This window comes from Ictidomys tridecemlineatus, chromosome 2 (genome assembly GCF_052094955.1).
Source record: "Ictidomys tridecemlineatus isolate mIctTri1 chromosome 2, mIctTri1.hap1, whole genome shotgun sequence".
In the NCBI taxonomy this organism is placed as follows: domain Eukaryota; kingdom Metazoa; phylum Chordata; class Mammalia; order Rodentia; family Sciuridae; genus Ictidomys; species Ictidomys tridecemlineatus.
The window spans coordinates 9,922,268-9,938,099 of NC_135478.1; the positions used below are offsets into that span (position 1 = coordinate 9,922,268).

A 15,832-nucleotide genomic window follows, 5' to 3' on the forward strand; every position below is an offset into this window, starting at 1 on the left:
GCACATGGCGCAGGAGGCCCTGGGCTCCACTCGCGGCTGGGGAAGAAGGAAGAGATCCGCAGCTCCCTCCCTCCCTTGGTCCTCTGGCCCCCGGGGGTGGAGGCTGCAGGTCCTCTCCTCACCACCCCTCCTCCTCTCACTGACTGGGAAACAGACACCCTGGGGCCAGCAGGGCCCGGGAGCCGGCCCCCTCTGAACCTGGGGACTCAGGTGGGGGCCCCCGGGCCCTCAGGGGCAGGGAAGTCCTGCTGCACGTCCACACGGAGGCCATCGCCAGGAGGCGGTGGGGACGGGCCTCTGTGCGGTCCAGGGAGTCAGGGAAGGCTTCCTGGAGGAAGGTCTGCACATGCAGCTGGGCGGGCAGGACGCGGGGAGTGCGGGCAGTGGGACAGCAGGTAGGGAACTCGCGGGCGTCCCCGAGTGTGGTCTGGCTGGGGCGCTGCACGACCCCGGTGGCGGGGGCTCACCTTCATCATCAGCACGATGGTGTTGAGGGCGATCATGGCCATGATGGTGTACTCGAAAGGCGGGGACACCACAAACTGCCACATGCGGTACTGGAAGCTGCGCTTGTCCTGCGGCATGTGTCTGGTCAGCGGTTTGGCACTGATGGCGAAGTCGATGCAGGCCCGCTGTGGGGGGGAGGCCCGCCGTGAGCAGGCGCAGGGCCCTGCGGACCCCACTCCCCAGGAGTCCAGGTGTGCCTGGACCTGGGCTTCCCTGTGATCCCCTGGAACCCCGCAGAGAAGGTCCATCAACAGCCTCGCTGTCTCGGCCCAGAGAGGCTGAGCCACGTGCCTGAGATGGCTCAGCTGCTGCATGGGCCGAATCTGAATGACACCCGAGGTCTGACTGCGGGGCCTAGCCATTCTTTCTAAGGGGCCGCCTGGTTTTCCTTCCCCTTTTCTTGGAGGGATAAAGAGAAGGAGAAATAGTGGCCACTGAGTCCGAGGGATCAGTGGCACAGAAGGCAGGTGCCCTGGGTCCTCTGAGCAGCCTGGGTGGTCCCAGAGGGCAAAGGGCCCCCGTGGTGTTCTCGGTGACTAGACTTTCATCTGTGACCACTTGCTGGCCCTCCCACGGGAAGGTGCTGCTTCCCCACCCTCCTGACGTCCGACATGGACGAGGGGCTCAAGAACACGGGGCAAAAGTGACGGCACGACTCAGCGCCCCGCCTCGAGAGCTGGGCTGCACCTGCTCCTGCTTGGCGCCGCAGCCTCCCTACCAGCCCGGGACAGGACTAGAGATGTCATGGAGAAGAGCCACCCACGGTTCGGACAGGCGACGGGACGTGAGCAAGAAGTCAGCGCCTTTGAAAATGCCCGGGGCTGCTCGTTACTGCAGCGGGCCCTGGTCTGAACTGACCCATACAGTGAGGGGTGTTTTCCTCGGGAAACCCCGGCAGGGCTGCCCTCGGTCCCCAGGTGCCCCCAGAAGTGGGGTCCTGGGTGTGTGTGACCGTTTCCACAGGACGCAGGGGACGGCACCTCGTTCTTCTCCAGGCTGTACTCCTCCATCATCTTGTCCCCCTGTTCCTGGAAGGTGATGATGATCAAGGCCACAAAGATGTTGACAAAGAAGAAGGGGAAGACCACGAAGTAGACCACGTAGAAGATGGACATCTCCATGCGGTACCCCGGGCTGGGGCCCTGGTTCTCGAAAGTGGCGTCCACTGAGTGCTTGAGGACCCTGCGTGGCGTGGTGGAGGGAGGAGAGGGCGGGAGGTGAGGGTGGGCGGGACAGGAAGAGGAAAGGCGGATGGTGGCCCCAACGCGCCCGCCGCGGATCTAGGGCCCATGATGTGCCGGGAGGGATTGTCAACGCTTGATTTACTTTCCCAGTGATCGTCTCGGGGGAGGTCGTTTCTGGCGCCCTCCTGCCCACGGGGAGACAAGGCTCAGCAACGAAAGGGACTCGTGGAAGGCACCTACTCAGGAGCAGTCACGTTGGGATTTGAAACCAAGTTAACAGTCATGAATGGGAGCAAGTCGGGAGTCACAGGGGCAGGAGTTTGTCATGTTGGGGGGTAGTTTTTAAGCACAGTGTTGGTGGGTGCTGAGAAGGTGTGACATGTGGGGAACACATATGTGCCCGGAAGCCCTGTACAGTTGCAAAGGGTGTGCACTGCTTAAGAATTCTGTTTAAGCCACACCTTCAAAGAGTAGATGTGACAGACTCACGAGTGCAAGATGATATATTTTTTTGGAAGGTGCCTTATTCAAACAAAATCATTAAGTATACTGTAATGGTTCTCTGACAGGTGGGACTAAAGGCTGTCCAAGGGGTGTCTTTAAGAATTCATTCAAAGTGGGCTTGGGGATAAAGGTGCTGACAGCACATGCCAGACTCTGCAGCCTTCATTCTGGCCTTGCCAAGTCCTCTGGGAGGAGGCCTAGGCCAGGGGTGAGGAGGGAGACACATTTACCTTGGACACAAATCATGGGGGCTCCCAAAATACAAGAGATTAAGATTTAAAAAATCTGTGACATTTAAAAACATCAAAATGAATTCCACAAAGTCCACCGTGAGCCACATATCATGGCTCCAGGGGTTGAACCCAGGGCCACCTGACCACTGAGCCACCTCCCCAGCCCTTCTTAAAATTCTTTATTTTGAGACAGGGTCTCGCTAAGTTGCTGGCTTTGAATTTGGGATCCTCCTGCCTCAGCCTCGCCAGCTGCTGGGATGACAGGCGCGCGCCACCACTGGGCCAAATACCAAAATTTAAATAAAGACGGGGTCCACCCGGGCTTGCACGATCGGCTTTTCCTCTCTCACTCTGGTCCTGGCCCGGCCTGGGTGAGAGTGTCACCCTGGCCCAGTGACATCCCCACCTCATCACGGGGACAGGTGGTCTGTGCAGTGTGCAGTCCCCAGATGCAGGGGCACATTCGGGGAGGGGGCTGGGTGATGTCCCTCCTGTCTCGCGAGGTGGGCGACCTGCCCTCCGAGTCCCGCCCCGCCCACCGAGCCCCACCCCGCCCACCGAGCCCCACCCCGCCCACCGAGCCCCGCCCCGCCCACCGAGCCCCGCCCCGCCCCACCCTGAGCCCCACCCACAACCCCGCCTTCTGAGGCCCGCCCCGCCCCGCCCACCGATCCCCGCCCAGCCCTGCCCCCAGCCCCGCCCTCCGAGCTCCTCCCTGAGCCCCGCCCACCGAGCCCCGCCCCAGCCCTGCCCTCTGAGCTCCTCCCTCTGAGCCCCGCCCACCGAGCCCCGCCCCAGCCCCGCCCACCGAGTCCCGCCCCAACCCTGCCCCCAGCCCCGCCCTCCGAGCTCCTCCCTCTGAGCCTCGCCCCAGCTCCGCCCACCTAGCCCCGCCCTCTGAGCCCCTCCCCTGAGCCCCGCCCACCGATCCCGCCCCAGCCCCGCCCACCGATCCCCGCCCACCGATCCCCGCCCTCTGAGCCCCGCCCTCCGAGCCCCTCCCCCTGAGCCCCGCCCACCGATCCCCGCCCCAGCCCTGCCTCCAGCCCCTCCCCCTGAGCCCGCCCCCCGAGCCCTGCCCGAGGGTCACTTACTGCGGCCAGCCTTCTCCCGTGGACACGGTGAAGAGGGTCAGCAGGGCCCACAGCACGTTGTCGTAGTGGAACTCGTATTTCTTCCACTCCCGGTCCCGGGCCTTCACCTCGTTCTTCTCGTAGAGCAGGTACTTGCCGCTGCCGAGGGGGGGCCGTGAGCCAGTCGGACGGGACGGACTCGGCTTGGGCCCCCAGGGACAGGAGGAGGAAGGGGGACACCAGCCCAGGCAGCCCAGAAGCAGCGACCTCGGTGGCTCCTCCTGCGCTTTCTGGGGGGCTGTACGTGGGTCCAGATGGGGACCAGGCTGCCTGGAGATGTCCCCACCCTGCACCGGGGAAAGGCCAGCTCCCAGGTCACACCTGGTGGTGTCGTTCTCGGCGCTGGGCTGGAACCCGGGCTGCTCCACAGGGGGCCACACCCCGCCCTTTTTATCATATTTAATTAAAACTTGTGCGGTCCCGGGATCGAGCCCGGGCACTTGACCCTGCGCCACCCCCCAGCCCTCTTGGGTCTCCCCGAGTCTCCCCGAGTCTTGCGAAGAGGTCACCGGGAGGCAGAGCGGCTCCCACTGACCCTGCAGCCACCCAGGGTCTCCAGATGACCAACCTCCCTCCGCCAGAGCGCAGGGAGCCGCCCTGGGTTCATGCCCAGGCTCAGGCCCAAGGGCCTGTTCCTGTCCCCGCGGTGCCCACTCGGGGGCTGCCTGGGGAGGGACACCCACCGGCAGTCCTTCTCGAACTCCTTGGACTCGTCGGTGCAGTGGAAGAACTTGCCCTTGAAGAGCTGCACGGCCACCACGGCGAAGATGAACATGAAGAGCATGTAGACGATGAGGATGTTGAAGACGTTCTTGAGCGAGTTCACCACGCAGTCGAACACGGCCTGCGGCGGAGGGGCGTGAGGCGCCGGCCACCGGGGCCACAGCGCTCGGGGCGCCACCCCGGGACCGCCCGGCTCCCTTAGGGAGCTGGGTATCTGAGGGGCCTCTTGGGCCAGTCCCTTGCAGATACAGAGGGAGGCCTGACCTGCTACCTCACCGCGGAGGTCAGGCCCAAGTCACTCAGGGACGGTCACCTGGCTGGCGGAACTGTCGGAGCTGCTCCTAGTCTAGTCTCGGGTGCCCCCCCAACCCCTTCTCTTTGGCACTGAAGGTGGAACCCGGAGCACTCTGCCACGGAGGTACGTCCCCAGCTCTTTTTGAGGCAGGGTCTTGCTAAGGTGCTGAGGCTGGCCTCCAACTTGGGATCCTCCTGCCTGAGCCTCCTGAGTCGCTGGGGTCACAGGTGGGCACCACCAACACCCAGCCTTGGTCTTGGGTTTCCATGTGTCTGAACCCCTGGGCCGGCTGCCCCTTTCCAGGGCCTTTCCAATTTGGCGTGGGGGCTCTTCAGGACCAGGGGAGGATCCTCACTGGAGAGGCCTCCGCCTGTCAATTCTGGGTTCCTCCCGGTGCCTGGACTCCTGGCCTCCTCCCTCCTTCCTCCCGGGCAGTCAGGGGCTCTGTGGATTTTGAGGTGACCTTGTGCGCCTGACGTAAGACGGATTCCTTCTGTGTTCCCCAGGAGCCAGGGCCCACCCCAGCAGCTCAGCCCCAGCGCTCTCCCTGGCCTCCCTGGCCTCGCCCCAGCTCCTCGGGGCAATGCCGGTTCCACCTCAAAGGCACCAGGGGCTGCCACAGCCTCGTGGGACACAGAGGCAGGGTCCCCAGTCGCCCCGGGAGGAGCATTCCCATGCTGGCCCTGACCCCAAAGGGCGGCTACGGTCCCTCTGGTCATCACCGAGCCAAGAAGGGACGCCACCGACAGATTCCAAATTCCCCAGGGTGCTGCCTCCGGAGGGGACATCAGAGGCTGGTTTGGATGAGGCTGAACCTCGGGTCACAACCTCCTCCCCCTCCTCCTCCGACTGCCCTGGTCACTCTCCAACCCGGGCCCACAGCAGGCTCAGGGCCGCTGCGCAGCCGTCCTTGGCTACGTGTTAATGACAGATCCGCATGTTGCCTTCTGTGAGAGTGGGCTCTGGAACTGAGAGGTGAGGCCGTGCTTCCTTTCAAAGTAAATTCTCTTAAGTAAGATTGACAACCTGGCTGGTGGGAAGCCGGCGGCTGGCCTGACACATGGAGAGAATCCCGGTGGCCCTCGGTGGCACAGCACTTGTGGGAGTGCTAGGGTTTGTTTTCCGTCTTTTTTTGGAACAGGGAGCTTTTGGGAATGTGGGGTCTGGCTGTTTTGGAACAGGGGTCTGGGGGCCTAGACATTTGTGTGTCTGAAGGCCACACATTTCACCTGGTGGGAAATCACACGCGGAGGCCTTAGGTCTGGCCCTTCACCGCCACCTGCAGGCCATCTGTAGTAACACCCAGACCCGCAGATGAGGGCGGCGCTGAGCTTTACCAGCGGCTCCTTCCATCAGTGGTGGTGGTTTTGAGCAGTGCGCGACTTGTTCAACTGTACACGGCCACCTGACGGGCCCCCCTCCCCACGGGCCCCAGTCTCACCTTGAGCTTTGGCAACCGCTTGATGGTTTTCAGAGGTCGTAGCACCCGGAGGACTCGGAGAGATTTGATGGTGTTGATGTCCTTCCCTTTGCTATTGCCACTGTGGACGGACGTGAGGGGGAGAAGGGAAGAGAGGCTGGGTGTCAGGCTGGGAGGCGGGAGGCCCCAGCTCCGGCCGCTCCCACCCTCCCCTTCCCCGCGGGGCTGGCTTCCCACTCCCTGTTCAGGGAGCCGCGAGCGGTGGGTCTTGTGGCTCTATTTTCCGGGTCTGCTGAAGGCTCTGCCCTTGGCCGGACCTGAGCCCAGTGGCCCCCAGATCGGTACGGGGAGCCCGCTGCCCCAGCCCCAAATGCTTGCATGGCCACTTCTAGAAAGCGCCTGGCCTGGGTCTGGTGGCCAGAGTGTCACTTAGCCACCGTCTTGGGGGCTCCGAGCAGACGGGCGTCCCCTCCGTCCAGCAGGACGGGGGGCATTTAAAGTGGCCCTCAGGCCCCCTCCGCGTGCCCGGCCCTCGGGGGCAGCAGCCGCCCTCCCAGCTGCCGGGTGGCGCCTGGTTCCACGCGCCCAAGCCCTCTCTGCCAGGGAGATGCCACCCAGAGACACCACACCCGCGGCTCCACCCTCAGACTCCAGAGGACGGCGCTGGGTGCCCAGGCTGCCGATGGCACCGACCCAGGTGACCAAGCCAGACCACCTGTCCTTCCTCTGCACCCCGGAGGTCACAGCCTGAACGTCCCCGTCCCTCTTGGCCACCCTCTGAGGTCAGACCCACCCCCATCCCCGCCCGCCCTCTCCCCCCGCCTGGGTCTCCTCTTCCATCTTTTTTTTTTTTGGTTCCAAGGATTGGACCCAGGGTCTCTTGGCCACCGAGCCTCGTCCCCGCCCTGTTTTGTATTTATTTAGAGTCAGGGTCTCACTGAGTTGCTTAGGACCTTGCTGTGGCTGAGGCTGCTTTGAACTTGAGATCCTCCTGCCTCAGCCTCCCGAGCCGAGCGCCACTGCGCCGGCTCCTCTTTTCTGCACCCAGTGGCCAACGAGGGTGGCGGCTTGCTGGGGCCTCTGAATTCTCAGAAGAGCAAGTGACTTCCAGGTGTGGCCCTCAGGGCTCCTGGAAGCCCGTGCCCACTTACCTTTCCGTGCACCCTGGGCGCACCTCCCCTCCCTGGCCTCCCTGTCCTGCCTCCCTGCCTCCGGCTCAGGCAGCCTCTGGGGCCATTTGGGGAGTATCTCAGCCTCCACCCGGCTGCGACCTCCTCCGTGGCCATTCTCCGTGTCACCGGGTTCTTCTCCCCACCCCTCACTTGCCCCCGACGTGAGGTTCAGGTCGGAGCCGGGGCTGCAGACCCCGACCTCCGGGCTCCAGAGACCCCAGCCCGGCGCCAGGGCGTGCAGCGCGAGAGGGTCCTTCCCGCCATCTGCTCCCTCGGGCTCCCCCCTCTTGTTTCTCGGGGACCCAAGGGGCCGCCTGGGCCTGCAGCTCGGGGCCGTGGTTTAAATCCAGGTGCCCCCCAGGAGCATGGGGCTGCGTCCCGCACGGGAGCCTCGAGGCCGTGGGGGCAGCCACCGGGGGAAATCGGGGCAGAGCAGAATCCCGCACCCGGTCGTGGGGGGAGACGGTCACTCCTTGGTGGCTTTGGGGCCTTACTACGGAGAGGAGCCGCCGAGGGCTGAGGGGCCCTGGCACCCACCGGCTCCCTTAGGAGGAAGCACTGGACACAGGTGCCACAGCGCGGGTCTCTGGCTCAGGCCGGCCACCTGGTATGAGTGGCTGAGGCTGGCCTCGAACTCGCCATCCTCCTGCCTCAGCCTCCAGCCACTGGGCAGGGCACATGCCCCCTAGAGCCAGCGCCTGCTCCCTCCGGGGTCCTGGGGACCCTGGTGGCCCTCACTGCCGCCCTGCCCCGGCTCCCTGTCCCTGCTGAGCTTGGCCCCGGGAGGACACCCCTGGCCTCTGTGGTCTCTGCAAGAACCGGCGGGTCGCGGCTGTGGCCCTCGGGAGCAGGTTCTGGTCACCTCCATAGACAGGACAGCAGCAAGGACACAGGCCACGGAAGAGACCCAGAGAGCGAGAGACAGAGAGCGAGAGAGACAGAGCGAGAGAGACAGAGCGAGAGACTTTACCGTGTGCTGCTCCTGGCGAGGTGGCGTTGGAGGGAGAGACAGATCGTGAGCGGCCTCAGGACACACACTGGCCACACCTGGGCGCCCCAGCCCCCCGGGCTCCGGCTCTGACCCTGGGGTCCATCCTTCCACCGAAGCCCCTCCCCCGGTCCCCACCCCGGGCAGGCCCAGTCCGTCCCAGTCTGTCCCAGCGGCAGGACTGGTCACTGTCAAGGTCACTGCCAGGGGCTGCGGGAGCCTCTTAAAGGGGCGGAATTTGGGGGAAGGACCTGGGTTTGAATTCTGCCGCCTCTGCCTGGCGGTCCTCATCTGTGACACCGCCGGCGGCCTTGGAACCCCAGGTCAGCAGAGGCCACCCTGGGGGTCCTCTGCACCGGCCGCACCCTCCAGGACCGCCCCGAAACCAGGCTCAGTCTCAGGGCCAGCCTGGGGCAGCCCGAGGCCGGTTCTGGGCCTGCAGCGTCCCTCGGGCCTGGAGTCCACTCTGGCACCACCAGGCTGGACCAGGGCAGGGCGCGAGGGATGCGGGAGCCCCGGGGCTGTGGGTGGGTGTTGAGGCCGCGGCAGGGAGGCTGAGGCAGGGGGTCTCCTGAGCCCTGGAGATGAGGGCCAGCCTGGGCGGCACAGGGAGACCCTTAAAGTAAAACAAAAACCCGCCGACTTTAAAAGGGAGACGCTTCTGCAGTTTCCGCCGCCCTCTCCAAGGCACGGGGTCCTCAGGGTTCAGCACTGGAGAATTAAGGGACACCCGTGCGATTGTGTAGCTTCTACTTTCACGACTAGGAGGCATCGGTGACAGAAATGTTAGCCTCAACTACTGACCAAGTCTTCCGAATGTCACCGCACTTGCCTGCAGGAAGATGGCACCATTATGCCAATTTTCCAGATGAGGAAACTAAAGCCCAGAGAGGGAGACTGATTTCCCAAGGGCACACAGCCAGGAAGTGGCAGGTGGAGATTCAAACCCAGGTGCGTTATCTGGAGCTCTGATGTTCCTCGGTTTCGTCAGATATAAGAAAAATGGTGCCCTCGTGGGAGGGGCAGATAGCCCGAGGGCTCCTCTTTGGCTTCCTGGAAGCGCAGCTCCTGAGGATGCAGGAGCGGCTTGATCAGGGTGCTGTGCCAGCTGGGACGGCCCGTGGTCCTGCCCTGGGGGACGAGTGGCGGCACCAGATGGACCCTTGGCAGCGAGGGTGGGATGATGATCTGCCAGCTGCCGGGGAACGTCAGCCGGCGGCCCCATGCATGGGCACGGAGCGGGCCACGCTGGCCCGGGGCTGGTGAAATGGTGCGTTCATGGTGGCCACATGGACATGGCTGGTCAGCGATGAGGGACACACACACCACACAGAGCAGAGGGCAGGAGCGGGCAGGAGGGTGGAGACGGGGCCACAGTCACGGCCCTGGGGAGGGGTCCCGGCCACCACCCACCAGGGCCTCGAGCCAGGGGCAGCCTCCTCCTCGCAGCCCCGGCTCCCGGGGCCCTGGGTCTCGCCTGTGGGCTGTGACCACAGAGTCCACTTAGGGCCTGTGCCCCTCCCACCCCCGGGGGTGAAGGCTGCACCCGGACGACTCTCCTGCCCCCCAGCCCAGGGTCCCTACGAGGGGACACGGGGAACGAGGACACGCAGCTGGGTGCGGGAGCCTGTCCTGGGAGAGGAGGCTGGCCCAGGGCCGGGGTGTCCTGCCCTCTCTGTGAGCAGACGGACAAAGAGCCGCGGGGCCTCGGGGCACCCGCTCCAGGACACCACACGATGACGAGAAAGGACGACACAGTCCTCACAGGGCCACACGCCTCAGGCAAAGGAGGTCAGAAACCTGCGGCCAGGGGGCGACTTTGGGAACCAGGCAGCAGCAGCTCGAGGGCTCCTGCTCTGGCTGTTTGGAGGTTTGGGTCTCGGGTGTGCAGGAGTGGCTGGATCAAGGTGCCCAGCCAGCTGCCCACTCAGCAGGGAGGAGGGCGGGACTGAGGGGCGGGGCCTCGGCCTCCTCTCCCGCCCACTGTGGCCCACTGTCCTGGTTTTAAGGTGCCCCCTGTGGTGCGCTCCTCCTCGCTATGAAGCTTTGTTCTAGAGAATTCCTGGCACTTGCCAGAACGCTCAAAATCTCATGCTCCCGCTTCCTGCGAGATCTGCAAACCTGTCAAGCCCGGGGGACGGCCTGGCATCCCTGTCCTGACCTTTCCTGGCACAGGAAGGATTGAAAAAAGCTTTAAGCAGGACCTCTCAAGGGTGCAGGTGGCTTTGTGTCCCCCTCTGGGTGCTGGGGAGTGGCCTCAGGCCCCCGGGCAAGTGCTCTCCCCTTCAAACATGTCCACATTTCTTTTTTCTTCCTTTCTTTCCTTCTTATTTATTATTATTTTTTAAGTTTTGAGACAGGGTCTCACTAAACTACGGAGGCTGGCCTTGAAACTTGTGATCCTCCAGTCTCAGCCTCCTGGGGCGCTGGGATCACAGTCGTGAGCCACCAAGCCTGGTGCAGGTGCTCGTTCTGTGAGCTGCAGGCAACCCAACTGCACCCAGCTGAGCTCCGGGTAAAGACACCTGGCCCAGGTGGCCCACAGGTTATGACCCCCAGGGACAGGGCGGGGGCTGGTTTGTGTAAGTTTGTTCTGTGATGTTTGCAGAGTGACAGAAAGTGACAGAATCATCTTGGGATGCGGTTCTCCCCGTGTCCCCTCGTGAGTGAAGCATGACTGCACTTGGGAGAGTCTAACAGGCCGTCCATCAAGGGCCGGGTCTGTGCAACCCTGGGGCCCTGGTGGACCCTCTTCCCCCTCCTCGTGATCACCGTGGGGCTGCGTGGGACCCGCTCTCCTCTGCCCAGCCCCCGACACCTGTTTGAGCAGATGGGATCTGCTTTAAAGCAAGGTTCCCAGCCTGCAGACCTGGACGCTGCCGTGGAACACACGGCCCGGGAGAGCGACCATGGCTCGGTGCTGGGTCCTCTGCAGCCCCCCTGCAGAAACGGGGTCAGCTGGGAAGGGGACGTGGCGGGCAGCAGCAGGGTCCCTGGTGTGGAGGACAGAGTGGGTGAGCCCAGCTCAGCCCGGGCCTGTGCAGAGGGCGAGACCAGCACCCACCCCACCCCGCCTCCTGAGCTGCTGCATCCTGAGCCCTTGGGGCACCCGCAGACCCGTCCAGAGGCCACCTGTGGCCAGGCCTGAGCTGGTCCTCCCGTCTGGGCTGCCTGGGGACAGGTCTCCTGTTGCCAGATGAGGACAGAGTATTGGCCTTCCCCAGGCCACAGCTCAGGGTGACCACAGGGGGTGGGAGGAGCATAGGGGGGGAGGGGGAGGGGAGGAGGAGGGGGAGGGGAGGAGGAGAGGGGAGGGGAGGAGGAGGGGGGATAGGGAAGTGGAAAGGGGGAGGGGAAGGAGGGAGGGAAAGAGGGGGGAGGGGGAGGTGGAGAGGGTGGGCAGAGGGAGAGCAAAGGAAGAGGAGAGGAGTGGGCGGTGTGGCCTGTGGCCCGGAGAGGGACACGGTGTGCCTCTGCCCCGCGCTGGGGCGTCCTGACCCCCTGGCCCCCTCCTGGTCCTCTGACCCCATCCTGTTTGCAGGGAAGAGCCTCAGCGAGGCCCACTTTCGCCCTAAGCCGGAAACGGCCACGGTCCTGTCCTCTCACAAGCCCAGCCCTTCCTGTCTGGCCAGGAGCCGCTCGGGGGACCCTGCACCTGCCGAGAAGGGAACGAGGGGACGAGGCTCGGGGGGTCTGGGGAGAGGGGCTCCCACCCTGGCCAGACCCTCCCTCCCGGGGCTGATCCACTGTGAGGGCCACAGGGGACCTAAGGGTCCCCCAGAGCCTCAGGATTGTCCCCGGGTTGGAGTCGGGAGATCTCCGACTCGTCCAGCATCGACAGCACGAGGGCTGCTGGCTGGTCAGCTCGTGGTCACCGTCTCGGAACGCATGTCCAGAATCAGGGTGTCACCTGGAGGAGCCCGCCCAGAACTCAGACGCCACCTGGCAGTGGCTGCTCAGCTCCTGGGGACCACCTTGGAATGGCTTCCCGGACATCAGGTGGCATTCTGGGGTGGTGACTGAGCCCAAGGGTGCCATATGAAGCGGTGACCCAGAATCCGGGGCCACCTTGCAGTGGCCGCTTGGTTCTGAGGTACCGTTTCGATGGCCATGTAGAACTTGGGTGCCAGTGTGGGAGTCCACCCAGAACTCGGGGGCCATCTGGTAGAATGGTCACCTAGAACCGAGGTTCCAGATCTCAGGAGCCAGACCTTGGGATGGCTGCGCGGCCGGTGGGCACCATCCTGAGATGAGCACCCGGCTTGGGATCATCTGGAATGGCTGCCCAGGACTCGGGGCAGCCGAGTCTTGGAGTGGACATCAGGGCTACCATCTCGGAACGGATGCTCGGAACTGGAACCCTGGTCACTTAGTTCTCGGGCCACATCCTGAGATGGCCGTCTAGAACTTGGGTGCCATTTTGGAACAGCCCAGAACTTGGACACCTGAGGCTCTAGGGTGCCTCTTGAAATGGCTGCCCAGAACTCGGGGGCCCCTGGGTAGGGCTGCCCGGAACGCGTCAGGTGCCGTTTTGGAGTGGGCACTAAGCGCCATGGTGGCATCTTGGAAGGGCTGCCCAGCCCCTGGGCACCATCTTGGAGGTGGCCTGATCTAGCCCCGCGGAGGGCGGAGGGCCCTAGGCTGCCAGGAGGCGGGGAAGACACAGGGCCATGGTGGACGGGCACGGGGCCTTCAGGCACGGGTGGGGTGTCATGCACACTCATCCATGATGGTCTTTTCAGGGCACCCCAAAGAGACAGAGGTTCTTGGGGGGCTGGCGGAGCAGAGGGGAGATGAGATGTCCTGCAGCACGGCAGGAGGCCGGTGGCGGGCCATTGCCGTGGGAGGAGGAGAAGGGACGCCCGCTCCTTCTCTCTCCCTGACGTGCACAAAGCCGGTGGAAGCTCCTCCGGTGACATGCGGCACCTCCCGCCACCCAGAGCCCACGCGCCCCATCTCTGCGCCCTGAGAGCGGGTCCCCTGAGCCAGCAGGTGGTCTCAGGCTGAGGATGGGGGCCAGGAGGCCAGCGGAGGCCTCGGGTGGGGACTTACGTGAAGGCAAAGGCCACCAGGGCCCCACTGACCACTATGAAGTCCAGAATGTTCCAGAGGTCGCGGAAGTAGGCGCCCTGGTGCAGGACCAGCCCCAGGTCGATCATCTGCGGGAAGAGCAGGCGCTGAGGTTCGGCCCTGGCGGCCCGCGGGAGAAAGTGCCGGGGACAGGTGGACGGGCCTCCCCTGCCGCGGGGCCTGGGGCAGGAGCGAGGGCCCCGCGTGGGGGGCGGAGGCCCCACCAGGTGACAGGCAGCGAGGGTTCGCTGGTTCCAGACCTTGGGCTGCCGCTCGATCGGGTCCTCAGCCAGCCCTGGGGGCTCTGCCTTCCCAACCCCCAGGACTCTGTCCACCAACCCGGTGCCGCCCGCATGGTCCACCGGGGACCTGCGCTGGCTTCCAGGTCCGTCCGCCCTCAGGTCGGTCCTGCTCACGGCCACCAGAGGGCGCCGGCGCACACCCAGCCCAGCCCCGCTCCCCGGGCGCAGAGCCCCGCGGTGGGCCGCCCCCTGCGCGGCTCCTCCAGGTGTCGCCGTCGCCCTTCTCCCCTCCCTGCCCCTCTCCCGACTCTCGTGGCCGCCCCTCGGTCACATGCACCATGTCCAGGCCTCAGGGAAGCCGTCTGCACCGGAGGGTCCTGGGGGCTCAGAACCCCGCGGGGCGCTGGCGGCTGTCCCCGCGCTCACCTTGATGACCATCTCAAAGGTGAAGACGCCAGTGAAAACGTAGTCGAAATATCGCAGCACCTGCAGGGGGCAGGAAGAGGGCAGGGATCACCGACCTGCTCCAGCAGAGACCCCTGTAAATACTGCAATTGCCTATTGGTCTGTGAGGCCCCCAGCAAAGTCCCCAAGGAGCAGAGTTTCCACCCAGAGGAAGCGTATCTGTCATATATGGTTGGGCAGGGCGTGCACTGCACAAAAGCCCTCCCACCCCTAGATTTGTAGGTTGTGAATGAGACTTTCCAGCAGATGGCAGCAAATCCCATGGAATCTCTCCGTGAGGACGGCGGGCGCCGAGGCCAGCATCCAGGGGCCTTGTGTATTTGCCCCAAGCTCTACGTGCGCTGAGGGGGCCCTGGACAAGTTCAGGGGTAACTGGATCCTGTCCCCACTGCGTCCTGGTTCCGCTGGGTCTCTGGGCAAGGTCTGTTTCCATGTGGTGTCTCCTAAGCACTGGGGCCCACCTGGCTGCTTGCTGTCACCGTCTGTGTCCCACGGCCACGCTCCCACCAGGGTGGTGATTCTCGTCCGCCCGCCCCACTGTCTCAGCCTCGACCAGTTTCTGCCCGGATGATCACCGACCCTCAGCCCCGACTCTCTCCCCGCGCACAGCCCAGCTGGGTGGCGACCCAGGGTGTGGCCTGACCAACGGTGCCCTTAAGGGCCTGGTAATTACTGGACACGGCCACCGGAGGGCGCCTGTGAACACCTGCGGCAGGCTCTCGCCCTTCCTGCCTCCGCTACTGGGATGAAGTCCAGTCTTCCTGCTGGTCTAGCGGCTCTGCACGACTTTCTGGTCACCTCCCTAGGACACGGTGCCCTGCTTCCACCTTCCCTTGCTCCTGGCCTCCTGCCTCCTCGATCCCACCCCAGGGCTCTTGCACAGGCTGTTCCCTCTGCCTGAAACGCCCTTCCCTGCATCCTGTGGGGTCCCCTCCTCCATGCTTGGCTGGGAATGGCTTTCCTGGCGACGCTTTCGGCGGCTACCTGTCTACAATGCCACCTCCTGGCCTTGGAATCCTGTCCCCGCACCCCTCATCCTTTCCCGGGGAGCTGTCTGTTATGGTATCAATCATCCCGTTGTCCCCCACATCAGTCCTGCAGAGATAGTCCCCCTGTGGCTGCTGCAGCTCCTAGTGCAGGGCCAGGCATACAGCAGGCGCTCAAGGGTGCTTGCTGAGTGGGTGCCCGAGCAGCTGGGGTCGGGCCTGCAGGAGCCGCTCTGATATCATGTCCCGGGTGTGGCTGCCACCGGGGTGCGGGAGCGAGGGACCGGGCTGTGGTCACCTCCGCGTCGTGGACTCTCTGGCTCTGCTGAGCTGGGCGGTCCCCACGGTGGGGCGACCGTCCTGGGCGCCGCCAGGGGCAGCAGGAATCCTGGCCCCGCCCACCCTGCGGAGCTGCGCGCTGCGCCCTGCGCCCTCGGCCCTCCTGGCCAGGCAGGGCGCACGGGGTCACCACGGGCCTCTGAGGACCCGAACTCCCGTGTGGGCTGGGCGGGGTGCTGGCCCGGGCCCCAGCAGGCTCTCTGCAGCCCCTGCGTCACCTGCCCTGCCAGCTGGGAGGCCCGGGAACTAGGAGCAGGAGGGAACCTGGGGGGCTGCCGTCCGGCCGGCCCCAGCACAGCCTCCGCGGGCCTACGAGCCGCGCCCTGGGCACTAACCTACTTAGCAGGAGCCCCAGCCTCCGCCGCGGGTGAGGAGGGCGACTGTGGGTCTGGGCAGAGAGCGAGGGGACAGGCCAGGGCCCCAGGAGGTGGCCCACCCATGAGGTGAGCCGCTGCCCCTCTCCACCAGGGCCAGGGCTCACTTCTGACCGGCAGATCCCCAGGGTGACCCGGGACGGTCACTTGCTCCCCCTTTGTCTCCCACTCTCTGGGTCTGACCCCTCCTTCATCAG

At 64.8% G+C, this 15,832-nt stretch overlaps 1 protein-coding gene across 1 annotated transcript in view; it reads right to left on the bottom strand.

Annotated features, from left to right (window-relative positions):
• Positions 1-15,832, bottom strand: part of Cacna1a (calcium voltage-gated channel subunit alpha1 A) — a 168,258-nt gene that overhangs the window by 34,618 nt on the left and 117,808 nt on the right. The window contains 7 exon segments of the mRNA XM_078025870.1: positions 468-632; positions 1,488-1,689; positions 3,523-3,660; positions 4,245-4,405; positions 6,021-6,120; positions 13,212-13,318; positions 13,898-13,957. Of these exon segments, the coding sequence (XP_077881996.1) occupies positions 468-632; positions 1,488-1,689; positions 3,523-3,660; positions 4,245-4,405; positions 6,021-6,120; positions 13,212-13,318; positions 13,898-13,957 (933 nt within the window).